The 16,871-nt window shown below is 42.4% G+C and overlaps 1 protein-coding gene across 8 annotated transcripts in view; it reads left to right on the top strand.

The window, feature by feature from the left end:
• The window catches only part of FBXL2 (F-box and leucine rich repeat protein 2), a 113,033-nt gene that overhangs the window by 55,738 nt on the left and 40,424 nt on the right, over positions 1 to 16,871 (top strand). For 7 of the 8 annotated variants that reach the window (XR_004344065.1, XM_032594634.1, XM_030330138.1 and 4 more), the window contains 3 exons: positions 6,824 to 6,878; positions 7,242 to 7,316; positions 12,971 to 13,065. Coding sequence is in view for 6 of the 8 variants with exons in the window: in XM_032594634.1 (XP_032450525.1) it covers positions 6,824 to 6,878; positions 7,242 to 7,316; positions 12,971 to 13,065 (225 nt within the window). In the remaining 2 variants the exon portion in view is untranslated. Of the gene's footprint in view, positions 1 to 6,823; positions 6,879 to 7,241; positions 7,317 to 12,970; positions 13,066 to 16,871 lie in introns of those variants that run through there. The other variant, XM_030330141.1, reaches the window with a different exon arrangement.

Here is a 16,871-nt window from a genome sequence, read left to right as displayed (position 1 = left end):
AAGTTAGTCAGAGAAAGACAAAAATCATATGACTTCACTCATATGAGGACTTCCAGAGACAAAACAGATGAACATAAGGGAAGGGAAACAAAAATAAAACAGGGAGGGGGACAAAACAAAAGAGACTCATAAATATGGAGAACAAACTGAGGGTTGCTGGAGGGGTTGTGGGAGGGGGGATGGGCTAAATGATTAAGGAGCATTAAGGAATCTACCCCTGAAATCATTGTTGCACTATATGCTAACTAATTTGGATGTAAATTAAAAAAAAAAAAATTAAATTAATTAAAAAAAAAAGAAAGAAATGTTTTAGGGCTCAGCAGATTTATTTCATCTCTGAGTTTTTTAATAAAAAGCAGCTATGTGTTTTCTCTTTTAAAAAAAATAAATTACCTGATTTTTTTTGTGTGCATCAAAAAAACAAACAAACAAACAAAAAAAAAACCAGGCTACCTGGCTGGCTCAGTCAGTAGAGCACGTGACTCTTGATCTTGGGGTCGTGACAGAGCCAGCTTTGGGTCCTCTGTCCCCCTCTCTCTCTCTGCCCATCCCCCACTTGTGCTCTGTCTCTCTCAAAAATAAATAAACATTAAAACAAAATAATATCTATGAGAAACCTACAGCTAACACTTAATGGTGAGAAACTCAATGCTTTTTTCCCGAGATCAAGAATAAGAAAAGGATGACCACTCTTACCACTCCTGTTCCTCATAGTACTGGAAGTCCTAGCTAATGCAATTAGATAAAAAGAGGAAAGAAAAGGATACATGGGAAAGGAAGAAATAAAACTGGTCTTGTTTGTGTATGAAATGATTATGTATGGAGAAAATCCCAAAGAAGTGACAAAATATTTCTATAGCTAGTAAGCAATTATAGCAAGTTTGTAGGATACAATGTTAATATGTACAATGTAATTGCTTTCCTATATACCAGTGAACAACTAAAAATTGAAGTGAAAAACAATACCATTTATGTTAGCATAAAAAAATGAAATACTTAGGTAGAAATCTGGTATAATTTGTACAGGATCTATATGATGAAAACTCCAAAATTCCAATGAAAAAAATCAAAGAAATCTAAATAAATGGAGAGATGTTATACATTCCTGAATAGGAAAACCCAATGTTGTTAAAATGTTCATTCTTCCCAAGTTGACCTGTAGAATCAACACAGTCCCAGTCAAAATACCACAAGTTATTTTGTGGATATTGACAAGCTCATTCTAAAGTTTAAGTGGAAAGTCAGAAGATTCAGAAAAGCCAGTATAATACTGAAGATCAATATTGGAGAACTGACACTACTTGACTTAAAGACTTACCATAAAGCTACAGTAATCAAGACAGTGTGTTGTGGGTGAAAGAGTAGACAAATAGATCAGTGAAACACAATAAAAAGCCCGGAAATAGAGCCACACACAGTCAACTGGTCTTTGACAAAAGGGCAAAAGCAATTTAACGGAGAGAGTATCTTTTTCAACAAATGCTTTTGGGACAATTGGACATCTATACGCAAAGGCAGAATGTAGTCACAGACCTTACCCCTTTCACAAAAATCAACTCAAAATGGATCATAGACCTGTATGGAAAATGCAAGACTGTGAAACTTCTGGAAGAAGCATGGGAGAAAATGTAGGTGACCTTGGGTTTGGCAGTGAGTGTTCAGATACAGTACCAAAAGCATGATCCATGAAAGAGAAAATTGACAAGCTGGACTTTGTTAAAACTTTCTTCTCTGAGAAAGACAACATTAAGAGAATAAAAAGACCACGGATTGGGAGTAAATATTTGCCAAAGTCATATATGATAAAGGGCTGATGTCCAAAATACATAAAGAACTCTTAAAACCCAGCAAGAAAACAAACCAATTAAAAAATGGGCAAATATTTAGGCAGATATCTCACCAAAGAAGATCTACAGATGGCGATGAACATATGAAAAGTTGCTTAGTAGCATATGTCATTAAGGAGTTGAAAATTAAACAATGAGATATCACTGTACACCTGTTTAAGTGGCTAAAGTTTAAAAATCTGATCATCCCAAGTGTTGACAAGATTCAGAGCAACAGGAACTCTCATTCTTTGCTGGTGGAGATTCAGAATGGCACAGGCACTTTGGAAGACAGTTTGGTGGTTTTTTGTTTTTGTTTTGTTTTGTTTTTACAATGCTAAACATAAAGTTACATCATCTAGCAGTTCTATTCCTGGGCATTTATCCGAATAGGAAACATCCACACAAAAACCTGCATGCAAATGTTTATAGCAGAATTATTAGTAATTACCCCAAACGGAAAGCACGTAAGATGGCTTTAACTGGATGAATCAGTTCAATATTATACAGCAGTAAAAAATAGTGAGCTATCTTGCCACTAAAAGAGAAGCACCTTAAATGCATATTGCTATGTGAGGACATGAATCTGAATAGGCACATACTGTATGAGTCCAATTATGACATTCTAAAAAAGGCAAAACTGTGGAGGCATTAAAAAAATCGGTGGCTGGGGCGCCTGGGTGGCTCAAGTTGATTAAGCATCCAACTTCAGCTCAGGTCATGACCTCACAGTTCATGGGTTCGAGCCCTGCACTGCACAGTTCATGGGTTCAGCTGTGCTGACAGCTTGGAGCCTAGAGCCTGCTTCCCCGACTTGTGCTCTGTCTCTCAAAAATAAACGTTACGGGGCGCCTGGGTGGCGCAGTCGGTTAAGCGTCCGACTTCAGCCAGGTCACGATCTCGCGGTCCGTGAGTTTGAGCCCCGCGTCAGGCTCTGGGCTGATGGCTCAGAGCCTGGAGCCTGTTTCCGATTCTGTGTCTCCCTCTCTCTCTGCCCCTCCCCCGTTCATGCTCTGTCTCTCTCTGTCCCAAAAATAAATAAACGTTGAAAAAAAAAATTTAAAAAATAAAATAAAATAAATAAACGTTAAAAAAAAAAAAAGATCAGTGGCTAACAGGGCTTCGTGAGAAGGAGGGACTTGTGAATCAGGTGACTTATAGGCTGGTGAACTCTTACATATAATACTGTAATGGTGGGTATATGTCATCCATTTGTCAAAACCCATAAAACTAATGATACAATGCAAAGAGTGAACCTTAACCTAAACTATGGACTTTAGTTAATAATAATGTACCAGTATTTGTTAACTGTCAGAAATATGCCACAAGAATGCAAAATGTTAATAATAGGAGAAAGTGTGTGTCAATATGGAGGGTAATATATGGGAACTCTATATGTACTATTTTCTTTTAATAAATTTTTCAAAGGGGAGATAAGTGAATGTGAAAGAGATGTTTAAGTCGTGCATGGACAAAACTGAAACCTTTTACAGGGTATAGCAAAGTAACTTTTAAAAATTGAAAAGGGGGGCGCCTGGGTGGCGCAGTCGGTTGGGCGTCCGACTTCAGCCAGGTCACGATCTCGCGGTCCGTGAGTTCGAGCCCCGCGTCGGGCTCTGGGCTGATGGCTCAGAGCCTGGAGCCTGTTTCCGATTCTGTGTCTCCCTCTCTCTCTGCCCCTCCCCCGTTCATGCTCTGTCTCTCTCTGTCCCAAAAATAAATAAATGTTGAAAAAAAAAAAATTAAAAGTTGAAAAGGAAGGGGGAAAACCCTATAGTAAATGTCATAATAACTAAAAAGTGACAGCTTTTTCTCTGAAATGGCAATGAGAAAAAGATGTCTTTCATTACCATTATTGACACTAAAGAGCATATATTAATGAATTTGGAAGTGGTGGTGGATACAAGGTAAATGTATGGAGATTATGTATACTCGCAACGATTAGAAAATGACATTGAAGAGGCGTTTGGTTGGCTCAGTCGGTAGAGCATGTGACTCTTGATCTCAGGTTCATGAGTTCAAGCCCCATGTTGGGCATAAAGCTTACTTAAAAAAAATATGTGGGTGTCTCAATCGGTTAAGCATTGGACTCTTGGTCTCAGCTTAGGGCTTGATCTCAGGGTCACAGATGTAAGGTCCACGTTGGGCTCCATGCTGGGCATGAAGACTACTTAAAAAAAATGACATTAAAAAATTTCATTTTAATAGTAACACATCAAATAACTGGGGGGCAGCGGGTGGAATCTAAAGATGAACAGAAAGTCTATGTGGAAAACTACAAAAATTACTCTGAGAAATTAAAGATGTCCTAAATAAATAAGGGAATATATCATGTTTCTGAATTGGAAGACTTAATATTGTGAAGATCTCATTCTCCCCAAAGTTTCTATAAATGCGATGTAATCCCAATAAAAATTTCATAAAGTTTTCTTGTGAAAATTGACGTGCCAATTGTAAAATGTAAGCGGAAATTCTAAGCACCAAGAATAGCCAACGGAATCTTGATGAAGAACCAAGTTGAAGGACTTATGTTAACAGACATCAAGACTTAGAAAACTTCATAATTCGAAGAGTCTTACAAAGTCCAGAAGTACATCCACTCCTGGATACCCCTATATATATTTGCTTATGACCAAGTTGCCATCGCAATGCTTTCTTAATGAAGGGTGAAATGATAACATTCGAGGTAGGAAGCAATTTCCAGGAAAAAAAAAAAAAAAAAAAAGATTGCCTTGCAAAGTCCAGAGCTCAACTTCCCATGACTCTAACTCCTCTAGCGAGCTCCGTTTCTATTGCCAGTGTCCCCGGCGCTGCCATTCAGGGCATTTATTTTATTCACTGAAACATGATTCAGGAATTTGGCTTAGGCTGCGCTTTGGCAGTTTGGAGTCCCATCTTGCCTATTTAACTTGTGCAAATTCAACTACATGGTTTCGTGGGGTCATGGGGAAAGGGGAAATAATGTGAATACTACAGGCGGTCTGCGTTTTCATTCAGTAACCACGAAATTTGCTAGTAAGCATGAGACATGTAAGCTTGCGTTCCAGCTGTTGGTTCTCGCGTGTGTCTGGACGTGTGGGCATTTCGCTTCTGTTAGTGTGATTGTAGCATTCAAGATACGTGTTTTCCATGCGTAGTTTTCTATGGAAACACAATTGCTTCGTTTGCTGTTCAGTTGAAGCAACGGCATCCGGTCCAATCCTGAAGGAAAACCAGCTCTGGTGAACTCTCTGAGGCTGCGTGGATAGTGGCCATGGGCTTGGGCTCTCAAGCCGGACTACCTGGGTTTACATCCTAGCTCTGCTCTCACAGTCTGTGCGGCCTGGGCAAGTTACTGACCTCTCTGTGCTCCGCGTCCGACTCGGAAGAAGCAGATCGTGACAGCATCTCACGACGGCGTTGAGACCGTGAAGTGGCTAACGTAAACTGCGGCTCGCACCTGGCAAGCAGGCGATCAGAGTTAGCTAGTGTTATTATCATCAGTACAGCCGTTCTTGCCGAGCGGTGACGGCACGCGGTCTCCAAAGCGGGAGGTCTTGAAGGGTTTCAAGGGGGGCTTAGCAGCGCCTCTTCCCCCCTCGGCTCACGCTTTAGGGCTCAGCCCCAGCGTGGAGCGCTCCGCCCTACCGTGGGCTTTTCTCCGCGGGGTCCTCGTTCTTTTGGGGGACTGGTGATCGGCTGTGGCCCGTCGTAGGGGGGGCGTGTGGCACAGGACGTGGGCCTTGAGGCGGCAGGGCCCGGGGGTGGGGCGCGATGTGTTTCCACGGAGGCCGTGCGAGTGTCGGCGGACACGCTGAAGCGTGTTTGGCGTCCGTGTGAGCGCGCGTGTTCCGCCGCCGGCATTTTCCTGTAGACGGAGTCCCCCCGGGGTTTGTAAGGTCAGCGTGGCCCGTGTGCTTCTGGCCTCTGCTTTTCACCCGAAGCCGCCCGGCGCCTCCGTTGTCCCCAGCGGGGCCTGCGGCCTCACTAGCGCCGTGGCGCTGGCCGTGCCGCGGTGGCTCGCGGGTCCTTCCTGAGCGCGCGGGCTTTCGGCTCGCCACCGACTGTCACCTCTGCAGAGCCTCGAAGAGCTTTGTAGGCGCCTGTTGGCCAGCCCCCTCCTGCCCCTCGCGCCGCACGGACGCAGACTTCCGTGGGTACCTTCCAGAACTATGAGAACGGAGATCCTATTACCGTCCCCGCCCTCGTCCCCGCCCACCTTTCTTCTCGCGAGAAAGCCGCTCCCTGTTTGCAGCCGCTGCTGCACAGCGCTGACCGCCACCCACCGGCAGCTGCCTCCGCCGCCAGCCTGGGGACCGCGCTCGGACGCCTGCCACGCTGACTGGCGGTGCCGCTTCCTCCGAGGGCACAGCTGGCGTCAACGGGTTTCGTTTCCTCGCCTGCCTTGCTTGTGCCCACCTTCCTCGTCTCCTGTGGTTCCTGGCTTCTGCTCGGGAAAAACCGGTCTCCCGTACAACTTCCCAGTGACCGGGCTCCATCCTTCTGCCTTGCGAACAAATGTGCCAAAACCAAACGGAGTTTAGCACGGAGTGTTGCTCGACCGCGTTATTTGAGGCTCGGGCATCTGAGCCTGTTGGGTCCATCTGCCACCAAAAGAGGGGTTTGGGACATGAGACGTGTGCTAGGGACGTGAAAATTAGGAGGATTTAGCTCTCCCTGGGCTTAGTGTCTGGGAGGTTAGAGATTTGGCTTTTCAATGGAACAAGTTACGATCTAGTGTCCCTGTCCGTGTCCTTGGAACAAAGGGCATACGAGTTTAATTGGTGCTGTTTTAAGGGGATTTGTGTAGTGTGTTTAAAACAGCTTTGGAACGTGTGGACATTTAACATTTCACAGTAGTGACGTAGAATTGTAGTGGGCTTGTCTATTGTGAATTGAGGAATCTTGAAAAAACTTACGATCTATCCAGGTGGCACGTGAGATTTTATCTTTAAAGTTGTAAATATCCTAAAACGTTAATACTGTCTCACTTTTTTGTTTTTCCCCTTTCTTCCTAGAATATTTTCCTTCTTGGATATAGTAACTTTGTGCCGATGTGCACAAATTTCCAAGGTAGAGTATTAACCAGATGTTTATCAATAAATATCAAGTTTTATTAGAACGAGAATGAGTTTTAGTTCAAGCAAGCAGTTAACTTTAATATCATCTTTTGTATTTAACATAATTCCATATTTGTCAACTTAATGTATATCAAGAATAAAAGTTTAGGGGCGCCTGCCTGGCGCGGTAGGTGGATCATGGGACGCCTGATCTTGGCGTCGTAAGTTCGAGCCCCACGTTGGGTGTAGAGAGGACTGAAAAATAAAATCTTTCAAAAAAAGATAATAAAAGTTTGAAAATACAGAGGCTGAGTCAAGACTTCCTCTAACAGTTGCCTTCACCCCTGTCTCTCCTCCTCTTCCTCCCGCCTCCCAGGCCTGGAACATTTTAGCCCTGGATGGAAGCAACTGGCAAAGAATAGACCTTTTTAACTTTCAGACAGATGTGGAGGTAAGTTAGCTTTATTTTAGACATAGGACTTTTTAAAAAGGTGAGTAAACTGGTCACTCTTTGCTGCCTTTTGATTTTGCTGCATTTAGTCAGATTTAATATAAAGACCCAAGAAGGTGTCTGCATACATGAGGACCAAAATTCTACTTGCATTTTGCTTTGGGTTCTGTATCAGTAATAGACTACTTTTCCTCCTTGTTCATGTTTATCACCTTAGTGGTATCACTGAGCTTTTCATTTTTTTTAAATGTTTTTATTTATTTTTGAGACAGAGAGAGAGCATGAGCAGGGGAGGGGCAGAGAGAGAGTGAGACACAGAATCCAAAGCAGGCTCCAGTCTCTGAGCTGATAGCACAGAGCCCGACGCGGGGCCCGAACTCACGCGAGATCACGCGAGATCGTGACCTGAGCCGAAGTCGGACGCTCAACCGACTGAGCCACCCAGGTTCCCCATCACCGAGCTTTTTAGAGCCCCATTCCTGCATCATTAACACCTGGTTCCGTGCTTTAATCTTAGGAGACTCTTGACACACATTTAGTGATCTGAAAGCTCCACCGAGAATTCTCATTCAGCACCAAGGATGGAGAAATAGCAGAAGAATTGGGGCCAGGAGTGAGGCTGGAGACCTGGACGATCGCTCCCGCTCAGCCACTTAAGCCACAGACTATCTCAGCGCTTCAGTTTTATTATCCGTAAAGTAAAGAAGCAAAGTGATCCTTAAAGCCTTTTCTGAGTCTAGGATTCTCATGTATTTACCTGGAAATATGGGAACATCTCCATCTAGGAGTGATCAGCCTGAGCAAATGAGAAAAGTTTAGTTTCAGACAACTTTAGTGTTGAATACCAATTTATGACTAAAAAGCAAGAGAGAAGTAATAAAGAGCATTGCACACAGGAATTGTCTAGAGAGCTGTTTTAGGGTGTTGAGATTCTGAAGTTTATCTACCCAGTGTTAGGAAAACCTTGTTCACTTCTGGGGTAGCCAACTCAGTTATAGTCAGTGGAATTGTATTTTGGTTCGGTTCCTCATATAGCATTTTCGTGAAGTGTTTTTGCCAAAGTGTACGTTCTGTGTCTTTTTTAACCGATAAGGAAATAATCACGCTTGATGGTGAGTTGCGCCCAAACAATTTCCTGCCAGTTACTTAACCCGGTGCTACCTCGGGGAGCTAATGGCCAGTGCGGGGCCCCTTCACCTCCTTCTCCAGGGGATTAGCTGGAGAGTCTCCAACCCAGTGTCAGACCAGTGGGGCAGAGGGGCTGAGCACAGCGCTTCCCACTGTGGGTTCCTCTCTTGTTCTGAGCTTGGAAGGCCTCAGGGCTTCACGCCCAGCTGGAAAGACAGATTCTCTTTGCTGGCTTGGACTGTGGCCCCTGGGTTAGGGGTTCTTTAACGCTCTTTCCAGACTTAATAGCAGTGATTGCAACACTGCCCCACCCAAACATGCTGACACGTGATTCTCCTTCAGACCGATAATCTCTAGATCTTTGTTCATTGTGTTTACTTAGTGATGTTGAGAAGCACATTAGATTCCAAAAATTGCAGTCATTTATGCTGGCCAAGGGAGAGTCATTGTTTTTTTTTTTACAATTTGCAAATTATGCATTCTTACTCTTGGTTCTTATTGCCCCCTCAGTGTTCTTTGATGATTTTTCCAAACTGTACAACCTTTTGAAAGCACACTTAAAACATTTACGGCCAGAGTTTTAAAAATGCTATTTCAAGTGAGTGGCACTACCTTATGCATTATTTGATTTCAGAATTTTAGCTGATGGCTGACTGCCGTTCTATAAACACATTGCAGAAATATTTAAGAGTACGTACTTCCACTGAAGAGAGACTAGCTTACGGCTCACCAGTTATGTAAAACATTACTTGTGAAAACTTGAAACAGTTGGTACCAGGGTTTCAGTCTAGTCTAACACTATTAAGTCACCCTTGCGGGCTAGCAATTTGAACCCAGATTGGATTCAAGTGTTGGGGCCCCCCGGTATTGTCTAAATAGGACCCATTGGATACTCACCCTGGGAAGCATTCCATGGATAAGCCAATCATCTCAAATTTATTTGGGACGGAAATGACGATTTATGGATATGTTGAAAGACAGAGAAGGTACCAAGGTTCCGGATTAATAGGTTAATAGTACTTACTGTGTGCCTGGCACTATTCAAGCAACTTACATATGTTCATTTAATCTCCTCAGAAACACCACATTGAAGAAGCCGAGGCACAAAATGTTTGAGTGACTTACCCAAGGTCATTCACTTAGTAAGAGGACAGTAGTCACCTTGAACACAATGGATTACGTGATGTCATGTTTTAGAGAAAAGGCAGACTAGAGTGCCCAGAAGGCACGTGTGCTTCGGCGCCTTTCCTTCAGCATCACTCTTTCCTGAATAAGTGTTGTTTCCCTGATGTTTAGGCATTTTCCATGCCTTTAAAAGTTGGATATTTTTGTGCCATTGGATTCTACCAGCCAAAAGTGAGGAATAACCAAGTGGCATGCTCATCTAAAAATTACAACTCCAAAGGTCCCTCCATTTAGGCTTTGTTTCTCTCTAAATCCCTTCATTCCAAAATCCACGCCTACAACATACTATCTAAATGGATAACATACAGCCATTGACTTGACTTTTGCATTTAGAAAGAATTTGCTCATTTTTTCCTCTTAGTTGGAAACAGCGGAGTAGAAAATTCTGAATATAATTTTTTTTGTTCCAGTACAAAAGCCTTTCCTCCAAAGAAAGGAAGAATAGAAAGCTCATATAAATGTAACTAAATTTAAATGGAGAAAAACATGTTGTGTGCTCCATTTGCCGACATTGGTATGGAGGGGTTTTTGCTGTCTTATTCTGTACTTAAATATTTATTTATCTTGGACTTCCAAGTCATAATCTGTTTTTCCCTCTAAAGACAGAGATTTGTTAACTCTTAAGAAAGCATAAATAAAGCTGCTAGCAATACCGAAGTTTAGATTTCCATCTTTTTTTAAAAAAATTTTTTTATTGTTTAAATTCAAGTTAGTTAACATACAGTGTAGTATTGGTTTCAGGAGTAGAATTTAGTGATTCATCACTTACGTACAACACCCAGCGCTCCTCCCAACAAGGGCTCTCATTAATGCCCATCATCCGTTTAGCCCATCCCCCACCCCCCCACCCCTCCAGCAACCCTCAGTTTGTCCTCTACTTAGGAGTCTCCCCCTCCCTGTTTTTATCTTATTTTTCCTTCCCTCCCCCTATTTCATCTGTTGCGTTCCTTAAATTCCTTTATCAGAATATCAGAATATCAGGTAAGATTCAACTTACCAATTTTTGTCAATGATATATGAGATCTTTGCCTAAGCCAGGGTCGTAAAGATTTTCTCCTGTGTTTCTAGAAGTCCTTTATCCTTAAATTCCACATATGAGTAAAATCATATTTAATTTTTCTTTGCCTGACTTATTTTGCTTAGGATAATACACTTTAGTTCCATCTACATTGTTGCAGATGGCAAGATCTCATTCTTTTTCATCACCGAGTGTATTCCATTGTATATGTATCTATATCTATCTATCTATCCATCTATCTATCTATCTATCTATCTATCTATCTATCTATACATATACCACATCTTCCTTATCCATTCATCAGTTAGCCAGGTAACAACATATGTGAGCCCTGTTCCTGTGATCCTGTGGTTTGATGAGATCTAGTGAATTGTTAGTGCTTATAGTTCAGGGCCCAGATTGCTATTTTATATAGTAAGGATAATAGTATTTTTTTAGAAACCCCAATGGCCCTTTTTTCGGTATTTTCTACCTCGTAGAGGTAGTACTTACGCGGGGTACACGGCCTTTAGAATCACATAAACGTGTTAGAACCCTAACTCTACTACTCACTAAAGTGTAACCTTGGCGATGTAAACATTTACTTTCTTTATTTGCAAAATGAAGGTAATAGATCCAGTCTGCATTAGGATTCTCCAGAGACCAGTGTCTCAGCTCAAGCAGTCAGGCAGGAGGAGGAGTTACCTTTTACTCAGCCTTTTTGATTCCATTCAGGTCTTCAGTTGATTGGATGAGGTCCACCCACACTAGGAAGGGCAATCTGCTTTACTCCCTCCACTGATCCAAATGTTAATCTAATCCAGAAAGGCCCTCACAGAGATACACAGAATACTGTTTGGCCAGCGATCTGGGCATCCCGTGGCCCAGTCAAGTTGGCACATAAGATGGATTAGCACAGGTTCACCCCTTGTCAATGTGGCGCCCAAACGAGTCTCCTCAACCTGCACTTAATCTCCAAAGACTGTAATCGCGCCTAATGTGATACAAGTGTCCAGCCTACAACGGAAACACACCAACTCCTTCCTCAGAGGAAGAAAGTCCTGAGTGATGTTCACTCTTCCTGATACCCTGTACCTTAAATACCGTGATGCAGAAGTAACAGTTAAATACCAATACATCTCATTTTACATAAGGGAATAGGAGGGGAAAGAAAACAAACGTGGGGCGCCTGGGTGGCTCAGTCAGTTAAATGTCTTACTTTCAGCTCGGGTCACGATCTCACTGTTGGGGGACTGAGCCCCACGTCAGGCTCCGTGCTGAGCACGGAGCCTGCTCAAGATTCTCTCTCCCCCTCTCCTTCTGCCCCTCCCCCACTTGCACTCTCTCTCTTAAGAAAAAAAAATGTCTTATCTCTACACACACATACACACACACACACACACGCTCTCTCATAACAGGGAGAAACACTCATGACAATTGCAGTTTTCATTTCTGGAATTGGTCACATGGTGATCCTCGGTATTTACAACTACTTTCTTCTACTGCACGTTCCTTGCTCCGTTTATCTCCAGCAGGCCCCCCAGCTAGTCATGGTTCGTTACCATGGTACTTTCTGAAGTGTATGGGTCATTGGTCGTTCCACCTGGATTGACCTGTAGTCTTTTACTGGCCTGAATCACAGGGCATGGTAATGCTAAGAGAGATTCCTAAGGGATCTTCTGTATTCCAGACACATTCTCCATGATCTCCATTGTCGAGTAGTAGCCCGTGAGGTTGTCGTGAATATTAAATGAGTCGTAATACGTACAAGGAAGTGTTAAAATCGTGCCTGAAAAAGTGAAAGTGTTAACCGATGTTCATTCTTTTCCCCTTTAACGTATCTGCCAGCCCGAGTTCCTTTTTCAAAGGAAATGTGTTTACATAGGGATCTCTAAGAATGCGGGGGAGCTTTTATGATACATCTTCAGACTTCCAGTGCCGTAATGTTCAGCTACAACAAAGTTTGGTTTTTTTGGAGCAACATTGTTGTAGACCCCTGCTCAGCACCCAGTGTTCCCATAGCTGACGTCACAAAGCCTTGTCATCGGTGGAGTAGCCGTGAGCCCTGTAAGGGGAGGCCTAGCTCCGGGGCTAAAACTTCCAAAACATAGTGCACGGATTTTTTTTTTTTTTTTTTTAATATTTAACGCTTTAATTGAAACTATTTCTCCATGCCTGCAGCTCCTTTATACGCCAGGAACAAGGTGGGGTGTTGGAAGAATGTTCCGAAATAGCTTCTTTTATGCCCGGGAAAATTCGATTCCGTTTCTAAATTTCAGGTTATTATGCCATTAGATAAGCAGCATGAAAATTAAGATGTTTTTCCCGACGTTCTTGATTCAAGGGTCGAGTCGTGGAAAATATCTCCAAGCGATGCGGTGGGTTCCTGAGGAAGCTCAGCCTGCGGGGTTGCATCGGTGTTGGGGACTCCTCCTTGAAGTAAGTTGGATCCACAGCGATTCACTGTGTCGTGGCAGCTCGTAGCCGACTTGCCATCGGCAAGGACAAACCAAGCATATTAAGTGCTCTTCTCCTGTGACGTCGGTTCTGTGGTAATTTGCGTAGAGTAATAAAAGAACCGTAAGTTTGGAATCCTCCGGCCTGGGTTAGGGATGTGGCCTGAGGACGCATTATTTCGCCTCACTGGGTGTTGCTCCCTCTCCTGCAAAGTGAAGGCAGCTGTGGCTCCCGCGTGACACTGTCACGGGCATCACTCGAAGCAGCACGCATGAAGGGCCTGGTGCTCGATGGTAACGATGGTTCGCCTCTGCTCCCTCCTTCACTTCCCCTTCTTGCTAGCTTCATCTTCATGAAAGTGACCACCTCTTTGTGTATTCTCCTACTTGGCAAAATAATTCTTTCAGAAGCGTCCCGCACATAACCTGGAATTTTGCATGCTCCTAAAAGGATGTGATTACCACAGTCTTTTTATTATAGTTAACCCAAACACACGCTTGCCCACCTCTTACTGGGTAGCCATTATTTATTGGAAATGTTAGCAATCCGCTATTAAGGGCACGTGCTTTTCTGGAGACGAGACATAATTAAAGCCTTTATGTTTTCATCCTTGTGGCCTCTACTGTTGTTTGAGGTTGGCTACATTAGAATACACACTGCCCCCTAGAACCTTGGGACGGACTTTGTCTCTCGTAGACCTAAGCATCACCCCCATGTACGTCAGTCGCGACTGCCCGTGAGAATGTGCAGTAGAATTACAGATGGCGTAATTTGTCATTGAAACATCTGCACCATTGCTAGGAAAATTGACTCGTAACATGTTTTTAAATGTTTATGTATTTATTTTGAGAGAGACAGCACAAGCGGGGGAGGGGCAGAGAGAACGGGAGAGAGAGACTCCCAAGCAGGCTCTACACCATCAGCACAGGGCTCGACTTGGGGCTTGATCTCAAGAACGATGAAATCATGACCTGAGCCAAAGTCAGGAGTCAGGTGCTTAACCGACTGAGCCATCCAGGCGCCCCTCCAGTTTTTTCTTGTAATGACTTAGAGCTAGCCTTGGCATCTACTCTGTTCCGCATATGTACTGTTGTTGTTTTTGATGGAGGGAGGCTATTCGTTTGCAAATGTTTATTGAGCCCGACTACGCCAGGCACTGATCTAGGGAATGGAGATACAGTAATAATCAAAATAGATTAAAACCCCAGTACTAGTCTTATATGTGTGCTCTCTGTAACTCTTGCTCCAGCATTATATATGAAGTCCTGGGGATTTTTAACAGGTTTATTGAGATGTAATTGAGATACAATAAACTGTATGTACTTGAAGGGTACAATTTGATCATTTTAGGCATATGTGTATACCCATAAAACCAACACTGTAATGAAAATAATGAACATTGCATGTCCCATGAGCGTTTCCTCGTGTGCCTTTATAATCCCTGCCTCCCTCCTACCCTGTGTCTGTCCCACTGCTAGGCAGCCACCGATCTGCTTTCTGTTGCTATAGGTTAGTTTGAATCTTCAAAAGTTTAACTAATTATCCAGTATGTTCTCCTTTTTGCCTGGCCTCTTCCACTCAACATCATTGTTTTGAGATCCACCCGTGTCGTCGTATGTATCAGTAATTCATTCTTTTTTATTGCTGAATAGTGATCCATTTAATGGATATAATACCATCTATTAATTTCTCATTTGGGTTCTTTCCAGTTTGCAGCCATTACATATAAAGCTGCTATGAACATTTGTGTATAAGACTTCGTGTGTCATATATGTTCATTTCTCTTGGGTAAATACCTAGGATTAGCTAGATCATTTGGTGGGTGTGTGTTTAACTTTTTAAACCTTTCAAACTGTTTCCCAAAAAGGATTATGCCATTTTGTATTCCCACCAGAAGTGTGTGGTACTTCCAGTCCCTCCCCCACCTTGTCAACATTTGGTAGGTCAGTCTTTTTAATTTTAGCCTTTCTGATAGATAGATATGTGTAGTGGTATTTCATGGTGGTTTTAATTTGTATTTCTAATGATTAATGTTGTTGAGCATCTTTTTTTTTTTAAGTTTATTTCTTTATTTTGACAGAGAGAGAGCACGAGCAGGGGAGGGACAAAGAAGGAGAGAGAAAGAGGGAGAGAGAAAGCCCATGTGAGAGTGGGAGAAGGGCAGAAGGAGAGAGAGAGTCCCAAGCAGGCTCCACACTGTCAGCGTGGAGGCAGACCTGGGGCTCGAACTCACGAACTGTGAGATCATGACCTGAGCCAAAATCGAGAGTCAGATACTTAACCGACTGAGCCACCCAGGCACCCCGAGTGTTTTTTTATGTACCTTTGCTATCCACATATTTTCTTTTCTTTTTTTGAGAGGTAGGAGAGTGCATGAGTGGATGAGACGGGCAGAGGCAGAGAGAGGTAATCTTAAGCAGGCTCTACACTCAGCATGGAGCCAGACACAGGGCTCGATCCCCTGACCCTGGGATCATGACCTGAACGGAAATCAAGAGTCAGATGCTGAATTGACTGATCCACTCAGGAGCCCCTATCCACGTATTTTCTTTGCTGAAATATCTGTTCAAATGTGGGGTTTTTGCCCTTTTTGTTCATTGGATTGTTTTTTGTCTTACCATTGAATTTTGAGAGTTACACTCTGAATACAAGTCCTTTATCAGATTTGTATTTTGTAAATGTTTTCTTCCAGTCTGTGGTTTATCCTTGTATTCTCTTAACTGGTTTTTGAAGAGAAGTTTTTCATTTTAATGAAATTCAACTTACCAATTTTTGTCAATGATATATGAGATCTTTGCCTAACCCAGGGTCATAAAGATTTTCTCCTGTGTTTCTAGAAGTTGGTAGTTTAGATCTATGATCCATTTTGAGTTGATTTTTGTATATGGTGTGAGGTATAAATTGAAATTCATTTTTTGCATATGACGTTTGGTTATTCTAACACCGTATGTTGAAATGACCACCCTTTCTCCACTTCATTGCCTTGACACCTTTGTTGAAAATCAGTTGTCCAAATAACTGTGGGACTGTTGTTATACTCTCTATATTTTCCATTGATCTGTTTGTCTGTCTTTATACCAAACCACACTGTCTGGATTAGCTGCAGCTTTATAAGTTTGAAATCAAATAGTGTTTTTCCTCCAACTTTGTTCTTTGCAATTGTTTTGCTGTTCTAGATTGCATTTTCATATAAACTATAGAATCAGCTTGTCAATTTCTACAAAATATCTTGCTGGGATCATGATTTAGGATGATGCTGAATTCATAGATCAATTTGGGGAGAACTGACATCTTAACAATATTGAGTCTCCCAACTCATGAACATGGTGTATCTCTCCATATAGTTAGGTGTGTTAAAATTTCTTTCAGCATGTTTTACAGTTTTACAGTTGTCATAGGACAATTACACACATGTTTTGTCATATTTATCTGTGTTATGAAATGTTATTGTAAGTAGTGTTTTTATTTCAATTTTTGATTCTTCATTGTTAGTAAACAGAAATACTATTGATTTTTGTACATTGATTGTCCTTCAGCCTTAATAGATTCCGTTTTAGTAGCTTTTTGTTTGTTACTTTGGATTTTCTGCATAAACAGGAGTCATGTCACCTATCATCAAAGATAGTTTTTCTTCTTTGTTTCCAATCAGTGCCTTTTCTTATTCTTGCCTTATTGCACTGGCTAGAATCTCTAGTACAGTGTTGAATAGAAATAGTGAAAACAGACATCCTAGCCAGTTCATGACCTTAGGGAGAAGGCATCCAAATATGGTGTTAGTTCTAGATTTT

Source organism: Lynx canadensis, chromosome C2 (genome assembly GCF_007474595.2).
Source record: "Lynx canadensis isolate LIC74 chromosome C2, mLynCan4.pri.v2, whole genome shotgun sequence".
NCBI classification, from domain to species: domain Eukaryota; kingdom Metazoa; phylum Chordata; class Mammalia; order Carnivora; family Felidae; genus Lynx; species Lynx canadensis.
The sequence above is the reverse complement of the archived record's forward strand: the minus strand, read 5'-3'. Positions and strand labels throughout refer to the sequence as shown.